The sequence below is a fragment of the Mustela lutreola genome, chromosome 4, assembly GCF_030435805.1.
Source record: "Mustela lutreola isolate mMusLut2 chromosome 4, mMusLut2.pri, whole genome shotgun sequence".
Classification (NCBI taxonomy): domain Eukaryota; kingdom Metazoa; phylum Chordata; class Mammalia; order Carnivora; family Mustelidae; genus Mustela; species Mustela lutreola.
The window spans coordinates 56,027,620-56,043,025 of record NC_081293.1 but is presented as its reverse complement, the minus strand read 5'-3'; the positions used below and the strand labels follow the sequence as shown (position 1 = coordinate 56,043,025).

The 15,406-nt window shown below is 49.6% G+C and overlaps 1 protein-coding gene across 1 annotated transcript in view; it reads left to right on the top strand.

Annotated features, from left to right (window-relative positions):
- Positions 1-15,380, top strand: part of LOC131828876 (core histone macro-H2A.2) — a 43,146-nt gene extending 27,766 nt beyond the window's left edge. The window contains exons 3-9 of the mRNA XM_059170047.1: positions 2,813-2,919; positions 4,644-4,841; positions 5,869-5,979; positions 7,445-7,544; positions 11,971-12,060; positions 12,774-12,948; positions 14,634-15,380. Coding sequence (XP_059026030.1) covers positions 2,813-2,919; positions 4,644-4,841; positions 5,869-5,979; positions 7,445-7,544; positions 11,971-12,060; positions 12,774-12,948; positions 14,634-14,799 — 947 coding nt within the window. The 3' untranslated portion in view covers positions 14,800-15,380. The remainder of the gene's footprint in view (positions 1-2,812; positions 2,920-4,643; positions 4,842-5,868; positions 5,980-7,444; positions 7,545-11,970; positions 12,061-12,773; positions 12,949-14,633) is intronic.
- The last annotated feature ends 26 nt before the right edge of the window (positions 15,381-15,406 follow it).

The window sequence follows — 15,406 nt, the reverse complement described above, 5'->3', positions numbered from 1 at the left end:
GCATGATGAGATTTCCAAAATCCCTTTTGGCTACAGAAATTTTTTTTTTTTTTAACGACCAGATTCTAAGCCATCTTCCAGATGGTTCCTATTGCTGAAAGTGTGAATTCCAAGAATATAGAAGTCTATAGACTTCCAAGGAAGTCTCCACCACTTCACAGAATAATCATCTTCCCACAAAATTTTCAGCGAAACAAATTTGTGCTATAGAAATCCATTTTTCCTACTAACTGCCAATAAAAGGATACTTATGTTCTCAAAATCAATAAAATAGCTCAAGAATGTAACAAACATTTATCATTCATGTGAATATATGAGTCCTAATAACATTTGGAAAATATTAATAATAATGTTATTTCAGACATTTAAACCATGAAGTCCTTGTCCTGAGGAACAATCAGACCACCTATGCGACAGGGAAGTCCTTGGTCTAGATTTTCAGCTGTGTATTGTTAAGAAGTTTTTCTCATTCTACAGCAAAAGTCTACCTCTGTTTTTCTGCTGGAGTACAGAATTGAGGTTTTTCTCTCCTCTCTGATTTCAGAAAGGGCTAGTCCAGGAGTCCAGTGGCATGCTGGCCGGCCGTGCTGCCTTGGATTCCGGCAGGCTGTCCGTCTGTGAATCCAATGTGTGTGCATCCTGTCTGTCAAGTTGAAAATAGCCCAACCTCAGGGAGCTTCCTGAAGGCTCCAAGTCTGTCAGGCTTCCCATTTACCCTGCCTCTCCTGCTGACAGTTAATTTGCAGAACATGGCAGGGTGCTTAACATCTTTCTTTAAGTGCTGGAGACACAGGCAGGAAAGTGGTAGTCCCAGATTCTGAATTAAATTCCGTGGCTCAGAAGTTTAAAAGTGGGGGGCTCCTTGACCTCCCCCACCCAATCTAGAAAAAGGGCTGAGAGGAGTCCTCCTTCCCCCCAGGGATGGAACCCCCTAGATGAGCAGGTGCAGGCAACTCCTTTTTATTGTGCAAATGGGGAGCTGTACATTTTAACCTAGAGTCGAAAAAGCCAGCCTATTTGTGAAAGCTTCATCACTACAGTTCTTTGTGATGGATACTCTTCTTTCAGGGGAAAAAAGGGTTGGTCAGCAGCTTGAACTAGCCAACCAGATGACCTAACAGGGCATGAATTTCCAATACTCTATCCCATCGTCCCAACAAGCGTGGTCATACTTCTCAAACTACCATCCCCCAGTCTTTGATTCTGAAAACACGGCCAATGTATAAATGGATTGTGGGTAAACACGATATTCATTGCTTAATAACCTGGAAAAGATCTTGTGAGAATGAATTTGCAGTGATTTACAACTTTTCATTATGGAAATTCTATATAAATATTTAACTCTAATGCGTATTTTATTCTAATTTTTTGTTAATCACATTTGCTTAGTTAATATGGCATACTTAGGCAGTTTTTTTATTGCCATAGATTTTTATGAGTGATGGCAATTTCATGTGCTATTTATTTGAAATTAGGTTGATTGTAAAGACTCACACAGAATTGCCTGTTAATTTTAGAGCTTAGTATTTATGCCATTATACCAGCAAATTCTCCCAACACACATACTTCGCCACCACAGTGTCAGTAAGACAACACATTGGCACATGCCTCTAGCGTTCTAAGTGAAGGAATTTTTCCTTCAAGCTTCACTAATACTTTCGAAGGTGGACAAATTTGATGAGCAGACCATCCGTCTGAAGTTGACGAAGAAAGAAAGAGAGGAAAGGAGGAAAGCATATAGATGGTATGATCCAATTCTACAGATTTTTTTTTAATTTTGACTAAAAATTTTGATGACATGTAAGAGAATTGTAGGAAAATTCCTCTTTATCAGCCCTTTCACATTTGTCAAATGACATGTTTGGTAAAGTAGGATCCTGAGGGATATGTGGAAACCCCCCAAACCCCAAATATCTTCCTTCCAAGCCTTGTAGGTATCCCGCATTCAGAATTCACTTTCCGGGTTAAACATTTCCTCATCCCAGAGTACGAGTTAGTTCTTCCCATTCACTTTCCTTTAGGACAGGAGGGACCTGGGGCATCAAGTGAAGAGGAAAAGGAGATTCTGGAAGATGTCCCAGTGGGCATCAAAGATAGACTCTGCCTACATCACTATCCTCTTCAGAGATGGCCCTGCTCTCCTGAGACTAGAAGAGACTCCAGTCCTGTGTTAGGGCTCCATACTGGTCAGCATTAGCTCCTGCTGACTGTGACTTAAACAGGAGAGGTTACTTCTCTCTCATACAAAAGAAGACAGTCCAGGAGGAAGGACAGGCCAGTCAGGAGCCTCCACCATCACAAGAGACTCCAGTTCCTTCTGTTTTGTTCTTCCTCTGGGCCAAATTCCAGCCATCACGTCCCCAGTCTGCCAGCAGAAAGGGAAGGAGGGCACAGTCCCGCCATTGATGGACACTTCCCAGAAGTACTGCACAGGAGGACGCCTCCCTCTCATTGGCCAGAATCTAGTCACATGACCACAGTTATCAACAAGGCAGGTTGGGAAACACCATTTTCTCTTGTGACGGTGGGCTCAACAATATGTCAGCGGTCCAGATGCTAAGGAAGATGAGGAGAATTAATGTCGAGGGCTGCTGGAAGACTGCCATGGGATCATAGAGCAGGACTTGCTAAAATATTGTCGTCATCTGTAACCTGAGTTCTTTCCAGCTTTCTGGGTTTCTTTCCAGGCCCTGGCTTTAAAACTCACAATGGCATCAATGTGATCACATTCAAAGACCATTTCCAAAGAAAAGCTCTAGAAATCTCAGACCCCATTCTGTGATTGCCTATTAACTCTCCATTGTGATTTCAGCGGAAATTCTAGAATTGGCTGGGAATGCCGCGAGGGACAACAAGAAGGCCCGGATAGCACCGAGACACATCCTGCTAGCAGTGGCCAATGACGAGGAGCTCAACCAGGTACGTCTTGTCTGAAACACCACGATAAGCCATGTTTGCCGGACACACAACAGCTCGTGGACCCGGTTGGCTATGTTATCATTCCTGCTACAGTTCACAAGCATATTAATACAAAATTTAAAAAAAGAAAGAAGGAAAATTTCAGATTGTGTAAGAGAAGAACCATTTCTGGTAGCTCAGTCGTTCAGAGAGAAAATTGCTTCTGGAATAAACCCATTACCTACTCTGGGTCTTGCCAGACCTTCTTTTCTTCTCTATAAGCGAGCTCTGTGTGTGGCTGGGGAAGATACAGTGCAGAGATGCTATTCATGGTTTCTTCACCTGAATTTTATTGATGATTTATTCTGATGAGAGTAGGAGAATCTTCTTCTTAGCATAGAATTAATTACCAAGTGCTGTGAATGCCTCCCCCGGGAAATGTGAGATGGATGGTGGATGGTGTAAGAATTTTTATTCTAATCATTTTCTTCTCAAACTGTGTGTGGTGAAGAATCAGCTCTTATTTCCAGTCCATCATGGGCTGATAATTTCCAAAAATACAATAAAAACTAATTGCCAGAAACATTTAAAAAAAAACAAACAAAAACAGGGGTGCCTGGGTGGCTCAGTGGGTTAAAGCCTCTGCCTTTGGCTCAGATCATGATCTCAGGGTCCTGGGATCGAGCCCTACCTATATCAGGCTCTCTGCTCAGCAGGGAGCCTGCTTCCTCCTCTCTCTCTGCCTGCCTCTCTACCTACTTGTGATCTTTGTCTGTCAAAAAATAAATAAAATCTTTTAAAAAAAAATGAAAATAAGGGCACCTGGGTGGCTCAGTGGGTTAAAGCCGCTGCCTACGGCTCAGGTCATGGTCTCAGGGTCCTGGAATCGAGTCCCGCATTCGGCTCTCTGCTCAGCGGGGAGCCTGCTTCCCCCACTCTCTCTCTCGCTCTCTCTCTCTCTGCCTGCCTCTCCATCTACTTGTGATCTCTCTCTGTCAAATAAATAAATAAAATCTTTTTTTAAAAAAATGAAAATAAAAAAACAAAAACAAAAACATACAAACCACAAGCCACAATTCTTTGCTATTTGATCCAGTAGATATACCATACCTTTGTTAGCTTGCTTTAAAAGTTTCTGGGCTCTTCCTTGCCATATCTGTACTTTTCTTGTCCTGGACAGTAATTGCCTATCTATGGGCCAGTCCTGGCTGCAGACCACCCTTGGAGTCCCCGAGCTGTTTTGGGATGTGCAGACTGTGCTAATGCAGCAGCACATGTCAATTATGTACAAAGTAAACATGGAGAGGCGCACAGTCCAGCGTACTTTACAGATGGAATGCATGATCCCCAGAGCGTGGAGACCACTGATCTGTTGTTAGCTGGGTCTAGCCCTAGCATGGACCTTTGAACCCAGTTTTGTCAAGCAAAGCTCTCCACCTGCAAAGCTCTTTATCCTCCTTTATGTCTAGAATTCCACACCTGGGCAATATTGCTGGCTGCAACCCCTCCACCTTTTCCTTGTGCCTTCCTTGTTTTGCTTTCTGTACGAGACCATGGGATGCCTGGATACCTACAGAGACACGCTCTACCGGTGAAACAGGAAAGCCAGTGAAACCACTAATCACACAGTGTCTCTGGGAAAGCAAAGGCCAGATATAACACTTGTTTTGCCATCAATTAGAACAGTATTAAATCCGGAACCAACAAGCTCTTTGCTGCCTGAGTTCACACGTTTCTCTTTCTAGCTGCTAAAAGGAGTGACCATCGCCAGTGGAGGTGTCCTGCCCAGAATTCACCCCGAACTTCTGGCCAAAAAGCGAGGGACCAAAGGCAAGTCGGAAACTATCCTCTCCCCTCCCCCGGAGAAAAGGGGAAGGAAGGCGGCATCGGGCAAGAAGGGAGGCAAGAAATCTAAGGCAGCCAAACCACGGACGTCCAAAAAGGTGAGCCCAGGTTACTGTGTGATCCAGGGACTCTCAGAGAACAGGAGAAGCTGAAACAGTCAGAAGATGAGGGTGTAGCCAGCGTCGCTGATGGGCTGGGGACTCTCCCCACTGGGAGAAAATGGCAAGGGGCCTCTGGGACAAGAACTTAAACCACCAAGCAGGGTCTACTAGAGGTTTCCAAAGCCAAAGCACGGATGGTCATCACATTGCCAGATGCTTCCACTGGCCCCGTCAAAATCTTAAGTGAGAGATGATAGCCTGGAGTTTATCATTTCTCTTTAGAGCTCCTCACCGTGCACAAAAACACCTCTGTCTCCTACAGACTGTGTGTCTGCCACAGACAGTCCCCTGGGTCTAGCCAGTGAGATGTACTAAGTAGCCACAGCTGCCAGATACCATTTACAGAGTAAGACTTTCCTATGCCGCCTAGTACCAGAACCACTAGCCACATGTGCTCTTTGAATTGGAATTCATTAAGACTAAATCAGATTAAAAATCCGGTTCTTTGGTTACATCACCCGCATTTCAAGTGCTCAATAGGCATAAAACATTTCTGTGATCACTGAAATTTCTACTGGACAACGCTGCTGCAAGGGTTGTCACATTTCCACTCCACAGACCTCTGTGATAACACAAAAGGTTTGTACGGGTTCACTCCGCTGCCTCCGTGCCCCAGGGAAATCCTAGGGAGAAGGGAGGTTGAACAGTGGGCTAGGAATGACCCCACTTCGCTCTGAGGCTTGCCATCATAAGCTGTAGGCATTGCTGAGGACAAGAATAACACACCTGTGTCCAGATCGGAGTGAGGAATACAGGTACCTCTGAACTCCTTTAACACTCTTTCTTTGGGGCCGTACCCTTTTCTTTCCCTCGCATCCTTGTCCTTGCTTCCCTCCACTGAAAGGAACCCCTAACCACTTCCTTTACATCCAAGGTGGTCAACAGCCACAGGAAGAACTTAATAACGCCACTTGGGACTTTTTCTGGATTAGTTCCCATCTGTCCTTCTGATTTCTACCAACAGTCCAAACCAAAGGACAGCGATAAAGAAGGAACTTCAAATTCCACCTCCGAAGATGGGCCAGGGGATGGATTCACCATTCTGTCTTCTAAGAGCCTTGTTCTAGGGCAGAAGGTAATAAAGACCATTGTGATGTGCTGTTGCATTTTTATGACCTCCTGTTTGCCACAAGCAACGATGCTTCCTTTATCCCTGCTCCCCCAAGAGGACTCTCTCTCTAGTCTTGAATTATTTACATTTAGACTAAAGGGCTTTGACAGGGTCTGTATTGTGAGAATCAACATGCTCTTTAGCACCAAGAAGTGTACATGGTTCCATCGGTCAGACAAAGATAGAGAAGCTTCCAGGTCAGGCAAAAGAATGGCACCATTGCCGGGAACCCCCCACACCCCCCTCATTCCTGGGCCTGCCCAAAACATCCTCAGCTGACTCTCTCAAACAGCTCTGGGAGTCCAGCTAGACATGGTTCGATGTGATTTATCAGAAAAGGAAAATAGAAATAGATGTTTCCTGAACATCCCCGGTGTTAGAAATGAATTATTTGCCAATAATTCAGTCTGCTTGCCTTTCTAGACTGCAAAAAGAAAACAAACAGGGCTATGCGTTTGAACAGTCTGCGGCAGCCAAGACAGACATGCAAATAATTCATTCCCACTAGCATAAAGTTTACAGAATAGACCATTTATCTACCACGTCAAACGGGGCTGAAGTAAGACACACACAGGGAAACAGTCAGTGCATCACATCTCCGGGAGCTGAATGTTTGCAGCCTGGTGAAAGATCCACCGCGCCTGCAGCAGATGGGAAGAGCGTGTTCGAGAAGAGTGTACCTGGGGCGGGTTCCTCGTTTTTCACTGACGAGCACAGGGAAGCAAAGAGGTGGCATTGAGGTCCCCTGCAGGGGCTGGCTATGGCCGCGTGACAATTAGCTTTCTGTCCCTTACCTAGGGGAACGTGACTGTCGTGCTCACAGGGGAAACAGTGGAAAATGCCCTGCTTTCCACTGAGCTGTGCGCACCTAGGGCAGCATTTCACCAGTGTAGCCCCAAGAATGTGGTCCCCCCAAAGGCAAGGTGGCCCGAGGAAGACAGGTCAGGGTCCCGGAGCCCATCACTTTTCTTGAGTGAGGTCCCTCGGCCGCACGTCCCTGTTCTCAGAGGTCTAGGCTGCTCTGGGGACAATTGGGATGCTGAGCGGGGAGGCGGAGAGCCAGCCCGGGCTTCCCTCCTAAGAGCCGCTCAGACTCTGTGTCACCGCACACCAAGGCCCCCAGGACTGAGAGACGGAGGCATAGCTCTAGTGGAGAGAAGACGAGGCGAGGGCCCATTCCTGCTCCTGGAACAGGAGGTAGATTTGTCGCATGCTGCCATCGTCATAGTGAAAACTAAATCCACTGAGCTGCGAAGAGCCCACCAAAGGCCAAACACCTGGCAATCTTGACAGTCACTCCATGCACCGGTCCTTTCTGCGGACATTCGCTACAAATAATCATGAGAATTAACAGACGGGACGTGAAATGTGAAGATTTTAACAGGATTTGATCTTTCCCACACTCTCCCCTCTTCCCTTCCTGACGCAGCTGTCCCTGACCCAGAGTGACATCAGCCATATTGGCTCCATGAGAGTGGAGGGCATTGTCCACCCAACCACAGCCGAAATTGACCTCAAGGAAGACATAGGTAAGGTCCCGAGGCTCGGGTAGAGGGGCTAGAGCATCACCCACTGCTTGGGCACATCCTTCTGAAGTGGATCATTGTCGACTTGATACCTTCTCCTGGTGGAACCGTGTCACACCCTGCATGTCCCCAAACAGCATTACTAGAAAATAATGAATTTTCTTTTAAATCTGAGTGTATTTCTGAAACGTTTATTGAGGTGTTCTATAAAAACATCATTAGGGACACCTGGGTGGCTTAATTGGTTAAGTGACTTCCTTTGGCTCAGGTCATGATCCCAGAGCCCTGGGATCGAGCCCCACATCGGATGCTCCCCATGCTTGTGTGCACATCCTCTCTCTTCTGACCAATAAATAAATAAAATCTTTTTAAAAGTCTCTTAAAAATCAAAACAAAAAACCCAGCTCGTTAGGGCACACCTGGATGACTTTTCCTCTAAGTGAACACAAGTGTGCAGCGGGCACCTTGATCACGGAGCAGAACCTCACCAGCACCCCAGAACTCTCCCTTCCTGCCCTGCCCCAGTCCCCTCCCTCCAAGTGCTGCCACTGTCCTGTCTTCTCACAGCACAGATGGCTGTCCTCTGTTTTGGGATTTTATACAAAGTCATGCCCTGAGTCGTCTTCTGTATCTTTTGCCCAACTCTGTATTGTGAGATCCACCCGTATTGTCACGCGGGGCTGGAGCTGGGTCCTCTACCTAGCTCCCCCGTGGACAGCATCCTGACCTTCCACCACGGGTACCACTTGAATGGCTTCCAGTTCGGGCTATGATGAGTTATGCTGCTGTAAACATTGTTGTACGTGTGTTGGGTAAACCTCCACACTTATTCTGAGCTTAGAAATTAACACCTTTCATAAAAAGGAATCGGACATCTGGACAAAGTTGTCTGTGAGGCTGTGCGTTGAGTCACCTTTCAGGGGACTGCCACCTGCCCCACGGGTGGGGAAGGGAGCTGCTCCGGGCTAGCTGGATGAAACTGGCGGGGGGTGGGGGGTAAGATCTCGAGGGCACTGGACATTGTAGCCCTCTGGGTGACCACTATCTTGGCCATTTTTTAGAAGATGAAGTGCCTTAAGCTCACCAGTGAAAAAGTAAAGTGAGCAAAGAAAGAAAGGGCTTTGTCCCTGGGGTTCTGGGCTTGCTTCTGAGATTGGGATTTAGGCAGAGGCTGGCAGCTCAGCCTTGGGTGGCAACACTGGGGGCCCCAGAATGCTGGGCACCCTCAGGTTTCCCCTGTGGCATCAGAGGCCACTTGCTTTGCTTAAAGGAGACAGAATAGCCTCAGGGGTGGGGGTGGGTGAACCACAATGGGGAGAAGCAGGACTTGCACACAAAACCTGAAAATTTCTCCTTCCTTCTTCAGACCCAGCCCTGGTCCTACCAACTGCCCTGAACTCCCCTCGTTCCCCACCCCCGTGGAAAGACAAACCCCCTCCCGCCCCGACAGAGCTTTAGCCGGAAGCTCTGTTTTGACATACATCCTAGCTTCTTGAAAACAAAACGAGTAGCAGTGTGTTACTGTATCATTTCTGTAGTTTGCATTTTTATGTCAGGAAAGTCATCGTGATTTTTTTTTTTTTTTTTAAGTGGCGCGGTGGGTGATAGGGTAGAAAGGATACAGGTATTGGGGCAAAAACTCAGGCCTGGATTCTACAAAACACCTCCTAGCTGTGTGACTTTAGGCAGGTTTCTTAAGCTCTCAGAACCTCCGTTTCCTCCACTGTAAGTGAGGATAGCTATAGCGCCTGTGTCACAGGGACGCTGTGAAGAGTAGGGTCACACACGGATGAAGCGGAGCACAGGGCCGGGCTCACCACTCCGGTGAGTGCTGGTCTTTGTTGTTGTTGTTGCTCTGTGTTTAGGAGGGGGCCCTGCTGTCATGATTCCATTTTCCACGACCATCATCCAAACCAGTCATCCCTTGTAGATGAGACTCTGGTTTAGTCTATTTTATTTAAAGATTTTATTTATTAGAGAGCGTGCGCGCACAAGTTGAAGAGACTGGGGACAGGGAGAGAGAGAATCCCAAGCAGACTCCGCACTGAGCGCAGAGCCCAACTCCGGGCTCGGTCTCTCAACCCTGAGATCCCGACCTGAGCCAAAATCAAGAGTCAGACGCTTAACCGACTGAGCCACCCAAACACCCCTTTGAGTTATTCTTTGTAAAGCATTGTGTGTTACTACAGGAAAGTTCAAGCACACACAGAAACAGCAGAGCGTGATAAACCCTACACACCCTGTTACAAGCATATCTACCCAGAGCCAAGGCTGCTTCAGTGCCTCCCACCCGTAGCCCCCAGACCTCACACCATCGAATCCGTGGATATGTCAGAATAAGGGCAAGCTTTTTAACAGCATCACCACAATACCATTATCACAACTAGAAAAAGTCATGTCATCAAATATCAGTCACTGTTCAAATTCTAATCATATCATTAATATCAATTTATTTTTTAATGTGTTTGATTCAGGATCCAGATAAGCCCACATGCTCCAATTGGTTAAGTCTCTTATAATCTACAGCCTCCTCTTCCACATCTTTTCCTTCTTTCTCGCTCGCTCTCTTTTTTTTTTTTTTCCAGTTGATTTTGTTGAGGAAGCTGGGCGGTTTGTCCTGTAGGGTTTCCCAAGCCTGGATTGTACTGACTTCATCGTCCTGGTATCATTAAACATGTTTCTTCTCTGTTTTTCTTATAAATTGGTAGTTGGATCTAGAGTCTCAATGAGATTCGGGCTCTAAATTTTTTGGCAAGACTGTTTGGTCGGTGTCGGAATGTTCTTCCATCAGGAGGCAGGCCAGGAGTCTGAGGGCCCAAAACGAGACTTGAAGGCCCGAGGTGACCATTCCTAATGATGTCACTGAAACCCAAGCACATTCGTGAAGAGATCCCCTTGGCTCCCCAACCCCAGGGGAGAATGGCTGCTGGAAAGACACGGTCCCCAATATCTTGTGTGACATCCTGTGGCTCTCTAAATACAGTTGGGTGTCTTTGTGGGGCGTGGGGAAAACCCCTCACCCAGCTCCCAGGGAAACCCCTCAACTGAGTATTAACCACCATCATAATAACTCTGAAGAGAGAGCCGAGACTTGCCCCCAGACAGCAAGATGACCCAATCCACCAGAAGCTGAAAGCACATTGGGGGAAAAGGCCCTGTCCCGCACCCGGGGGCAGCCCCCATCTCGCGTAGACACTATGCCCAGATGTCAGCTCAGAGGCTTAGGGAGCCCAGTGTGCTGACATGGGGTTCCTGCCAGCCAGAAGGGGCATCCTGCCATCTCCTGGGGGTTCCTCGTGGCCTTTGTGGAAACATGATTCTGAGATACCAAGAATTGTCCTAACATCAAAGAGCCAAGGGATCTCCCATCAGGAAGGTCCTTAGAATTTAGCCTCTCCAAACTGCCTTTTTTCATTGAAAACCATGGGCTTGTTTGGAGAAAGACCCTTGCGGGCCGTCCTGGGTCTATGTCTGTCCTCTGACCAAGACTTACCACACACAGGTGGTGAGCTGGGAGTAGGGACCTAGAACTCTCCACCCACCCCACCCATGCCCCAAGGTTCCTGCTGAGTCATCTGTCACCACGAGCCTGGGACCAGCCTTGGGACTTGGTGACAAGAGGCAGGCTGCAGGTTCTTGAGCAAGCACTGCCTTCAAATCGCCAAGACACTGAATTTGACCAACCCAGCATGGGGACTGAACCCAGACTTCAGAACACTGGACCCCCAATTTTTTTTTAAAGCTCACCTTTACTACAGCATAGGGAGTAACGTAGGCAATGGTATTACAAGGCGCCGAACAGTGCCAGGCAGCGGCCCCTGCAGTGGGGAACACAACGTAACGTGTAGATTTGTGCCATCACTGTGTGGTGCACCTGAAACTCATGTAGCCTCATGGGTCCACTATACTTCCATTTTTAAAAATCACCTTTAGGTTTCGTGTCCTGAGGCTGCTTATGACGCCATCACTCCCTCAAAGTCCCCTTAAAAGAGTTTGCTGGAGGGACACCCAGGTGGTTCCATCGTCAGCGGAGCGTCTGACTCTTGATTTCAGCTCAGGCCATCATCTCAGGGTTGGGGGAGGGAGCCTGGCATCAGGCTCCCCACTCAGGGAGGATCTGCTTGAGATTCTCTCTTGCGCTCTCCCTCTGCCCTTTTGCCCAGTCGCAGGAGAGCAAGCTCTCTCGAAAATATGAAGTAAAATCTTAAAAAAAGAAAGAGTTTGCTAGAATCCAAGTCCTGTGGGACAAAAGCCAAGACCCCGGCCAGCAGTGACCACTGGCAACCAGGACTCCCACTGCAAGCGCGATTCCTGCTTTCTCAGGGTGGTGGGTGGGGTTGTCTTCTGGCCTACTGAAACTATGTGACACGGTGTGGCCAATGACTTTGGAAAGGACAACAGTGATGGCTTCCCTTGTTCTCTTCCTCAGGGAAGGCCTTGGAAAAGGCTGGCGGCAAAGAGTTCTTAGAAACGGTGAAGGAGCTTCGCAAATCCCAAGGCCCTTTGGAAGTTGCTGAAGGTGAGTGTGGCCTCGAGCCCGGGTTCCCAGCACAGCCTCAGCCCCCTCCCCGCCAGCATCACTTGCTTCATGCACAAGCCGTGTGCCAAGCAAAACACACTACAGCCAAGATGAGACCCACTTCCGCCCCACTCCCTGGCTCCTGGCCACGTTGCTCCAGTCACCTTCTCCTCCCATCACTGCTCCTACCTTTGACCTCTCTGCCCACCCACCTCCGCCCCGCTTAAAAGGACCCAGGTGATTACATTTAGGGCACCCCCCAATAACCCCAGATAATCCATCCTGCAGGTCTTCACTAACTCACCTCTGCAAAGCCCCTTTCGCCATGTAAGGTAACGCCCCCAGGTTCCAGGGATCTGGACGGGGCGGGGGACATTGGAGTCAGGCCACTCAGCCATCAGAGATGATGCTGGTGGGTACCTCCCGCTGGGAACCACGGTCAGGAGGTCGCCCACCCTAGCGGCCAGGGGGAGCACGTGAGGGCCGCCGACGCATTCGTCTGGAGCTGGTGTCCACTGCCCACGGCAGGCTGGACAGGGCTCCTGCTCTCTGGCAGCCATCCAGTCCCATCAGAGACACAGAACGGTGCCCAGCGAGCTTCTCTCACTGCCCCAAGCGCGCACAGCCGAGAGGCTTCCGTGAGGTCCAGCCTCGGCCCCCGGCTAAAGGGAAAGGTATAGGAAATAACCCGCCGTGTTTCTCTCCTGTCCCAGCCGCCGTCAGCCAATCCAGTGGACTTGCAGCCAAATTTGTCATCCACTGTCACATCCCTCAGTGGGGCTCGGACAAATGTGAAGAACAGCTTGAAGAGACCATCAAAAACTGCTTGTCGGCAGCCGAGGACAAGAAGCTCAAGTCCGTGGCGTTCCCACCGTTCCCCAGTGGCAGGTAAGACGAGTTCCTCCAGGCGGCAGCAGGTGGCCGGGGCTCTCCCCTTTCAGCCTGTGGCCTGCGGCTCTCCCACAGTCACACCCAGTCTGGCCAATCCAGAAGATATGACCGAGGGCTGCCGGCGCAGCCGAGCACACTGACCTGGTCATTGGGCCAGAAACCCAGTTTCCAGCCTCTGAAACGCAGTGTGAAAGGCAGCGCTGGAGAGGAGCCGGGAGCGGAGCTTCTCTGACGGGCTGCCATGGTCAAGGCCCCCATCCCCAGTGGCTGCCCCGTCAGAACACGTGATCGGAAAACCCCAGGCTCCGGGCTCAGCTGGTTAGGCGTCCGACCCTTGATCTCCACTCAGGTCGTGATCTCAGGGTTAGTCACAAGTTCAAGCCTCACCTTGGGCTCTGCTGGTCAAGGAGCCTCCTTAAAAGAATACCAGGCTCAAATGTCTTGCTATTCGAATGGCTGGGCCGCACTGACTCTGCTGTGTTAGAGTGTTAGAGTGCAAAGTCTCGGACCCCCGCCCCACAAAAAAGTACCACCTCAGAGTGCCAGCGGGGCTCATGTGTTGGCGGGGGGGAGGGGAGGAGAGGCTGAGGCTGCGGCCCTCACAGACACTCCCAGAGAGGGGACAGGCTCCCACCAAAGGTCTGCTTTGGGAGTTATAAGTGCTGGTTCTAATTGTCACGGACGCAGCTGAGTGCGAGAGCCACAGCAGGTAGGAAATGAGGCTGTCTGTCCTCACAAGGTGGCCTGTCCTCTCCTGTCACCCTCACGGTCAAATCGAGCTATTGCTTCCGTTTTGAACATGCTCTCTCTTACAAGATGGCCCTCTGTAACACGGATAGGATTTACATACCCAAGATGTTCTCTGAGGGGAAGGCTCTGAGGGTCACGGTGAGGCCTTGCTTCCTGCTGTTACCCCACCCCAGCAGCATGGGGTCTCCATAGCCTGGCCCAGAGGCACGGCAGGATGAAGTCTTTGTGCGGCTGGGCCCGCATATCGTGATGTTCTGGGCTGGGACACCACAGGCAAATGAGAATTCCTGCCTAGCGGACTCATCCCGTCCCTGCCGGAGGGGGCTTGGTGGCCAACCCCAGACAACTACGATGGCTATGTCCCCGGAGGCTGCTGCCATGGCCCAGCCCGGCGGACAGCCGCATCTCCACTGGGTGCTTGGAGCCCCCCCCCCCCCCGCAGATTACAGCAGCATGTCCATAGGGGGCCCGTGAGGGGAGCAGTGAGCGCACATTTTCCCCTTTCACCAACGACCTGACACCATGCAGCGGTTTCGAGGGCACTCAGAAAAACTAGCTGTGCGTTCTAGAACACCAGCTATGTCAGTGCTGAGCTGGTCATGGTTTTAAAGCCCGGCTCGACTGGAGGCAGGGGACATGGATTCCTATGTCCCTATGACTTGGGCTGAGCCCACCGCACCTGTCCCAGCCAGCGTGGCTCCCGTAGAGGAGGACCCGCATGCCCCGTCCCAAGCTGCCCCTCTGCCTCGGCTCAAAGGAGGTGGTCCGCGGCCCTGCCGGCACATAGGGAGACCCCATGAGACAGAACCCAAAAGGCCTGGTGCCAAAATAAGAAGGCACCGTGCTGCCCCCGGCCCCGGGGCTGAGGGCCAAGTTATCCCGTGGGTCCTGGGAACCAAAGTGACATCAGCTCTTCTTTCCCTCCAACACAGAAACTGCTTCCCCAAACAGATGGCCGCCCAGGTGACCCTCAAAGCCATCTCAGCCCACTTTGACGACTCGAGCTCATCCTCGCTGAAGAATGTCTACTTCCTGCTCTTTGACAGCGAGAGCATCGGCATCTACGTGCAGGAGATGGCCAAGCTCGATGCCAAGTAGCCGCTCCCCGCCCAGCCACGGTGGCCCACGGGAATCGGAGGAGGATCCAAGTCACAGGAGAGGGGTTTCTTTTTTAAGAGGAGAGAGGAAGGGTGACGGCAGAGCGGAGGGCAGCAGGTCACGGGGGCTGCCAGAGCAGGGCCTGCCCACGGAACGAGCCCTCTGCCTTTTCTATTCTCGTTTCAAAGAGCCTCCATCTGTAATCAACCAGGTCTCCACGAGGGGTTTCTTTCCATGTGTTTCCTTCCTGTTGTTTTAGAACTTTTTTAAAAGACAGACTTCGTTTTAGATTTATAGCATTGACTTTTACACACACACACAAAAAAAAATCCTTTCAAAATTCTTAAAACCTCGTTTCTCCTTTTTGCAAGGGAAGAGGGCATAAAAGTGACTTGGGCTTTGTCAGCTGTCTGTGTTCGGGGGCAGAGAGAAGAACATGAGAAAGGCGTCTCACTGGTGCTTTCCTTTTCTGTTTTTAGTGCCCCCTCCCTCCATGACATCTGTATCTACTCCTAAAAAGATTTGGCTTCAGGCTTTTGTTTTGTTTTATTTTGTTTTTAAAGAAAAAGAAAATGAAAGGAAAAAAAAAAAAAAGAAGATCCAGTGT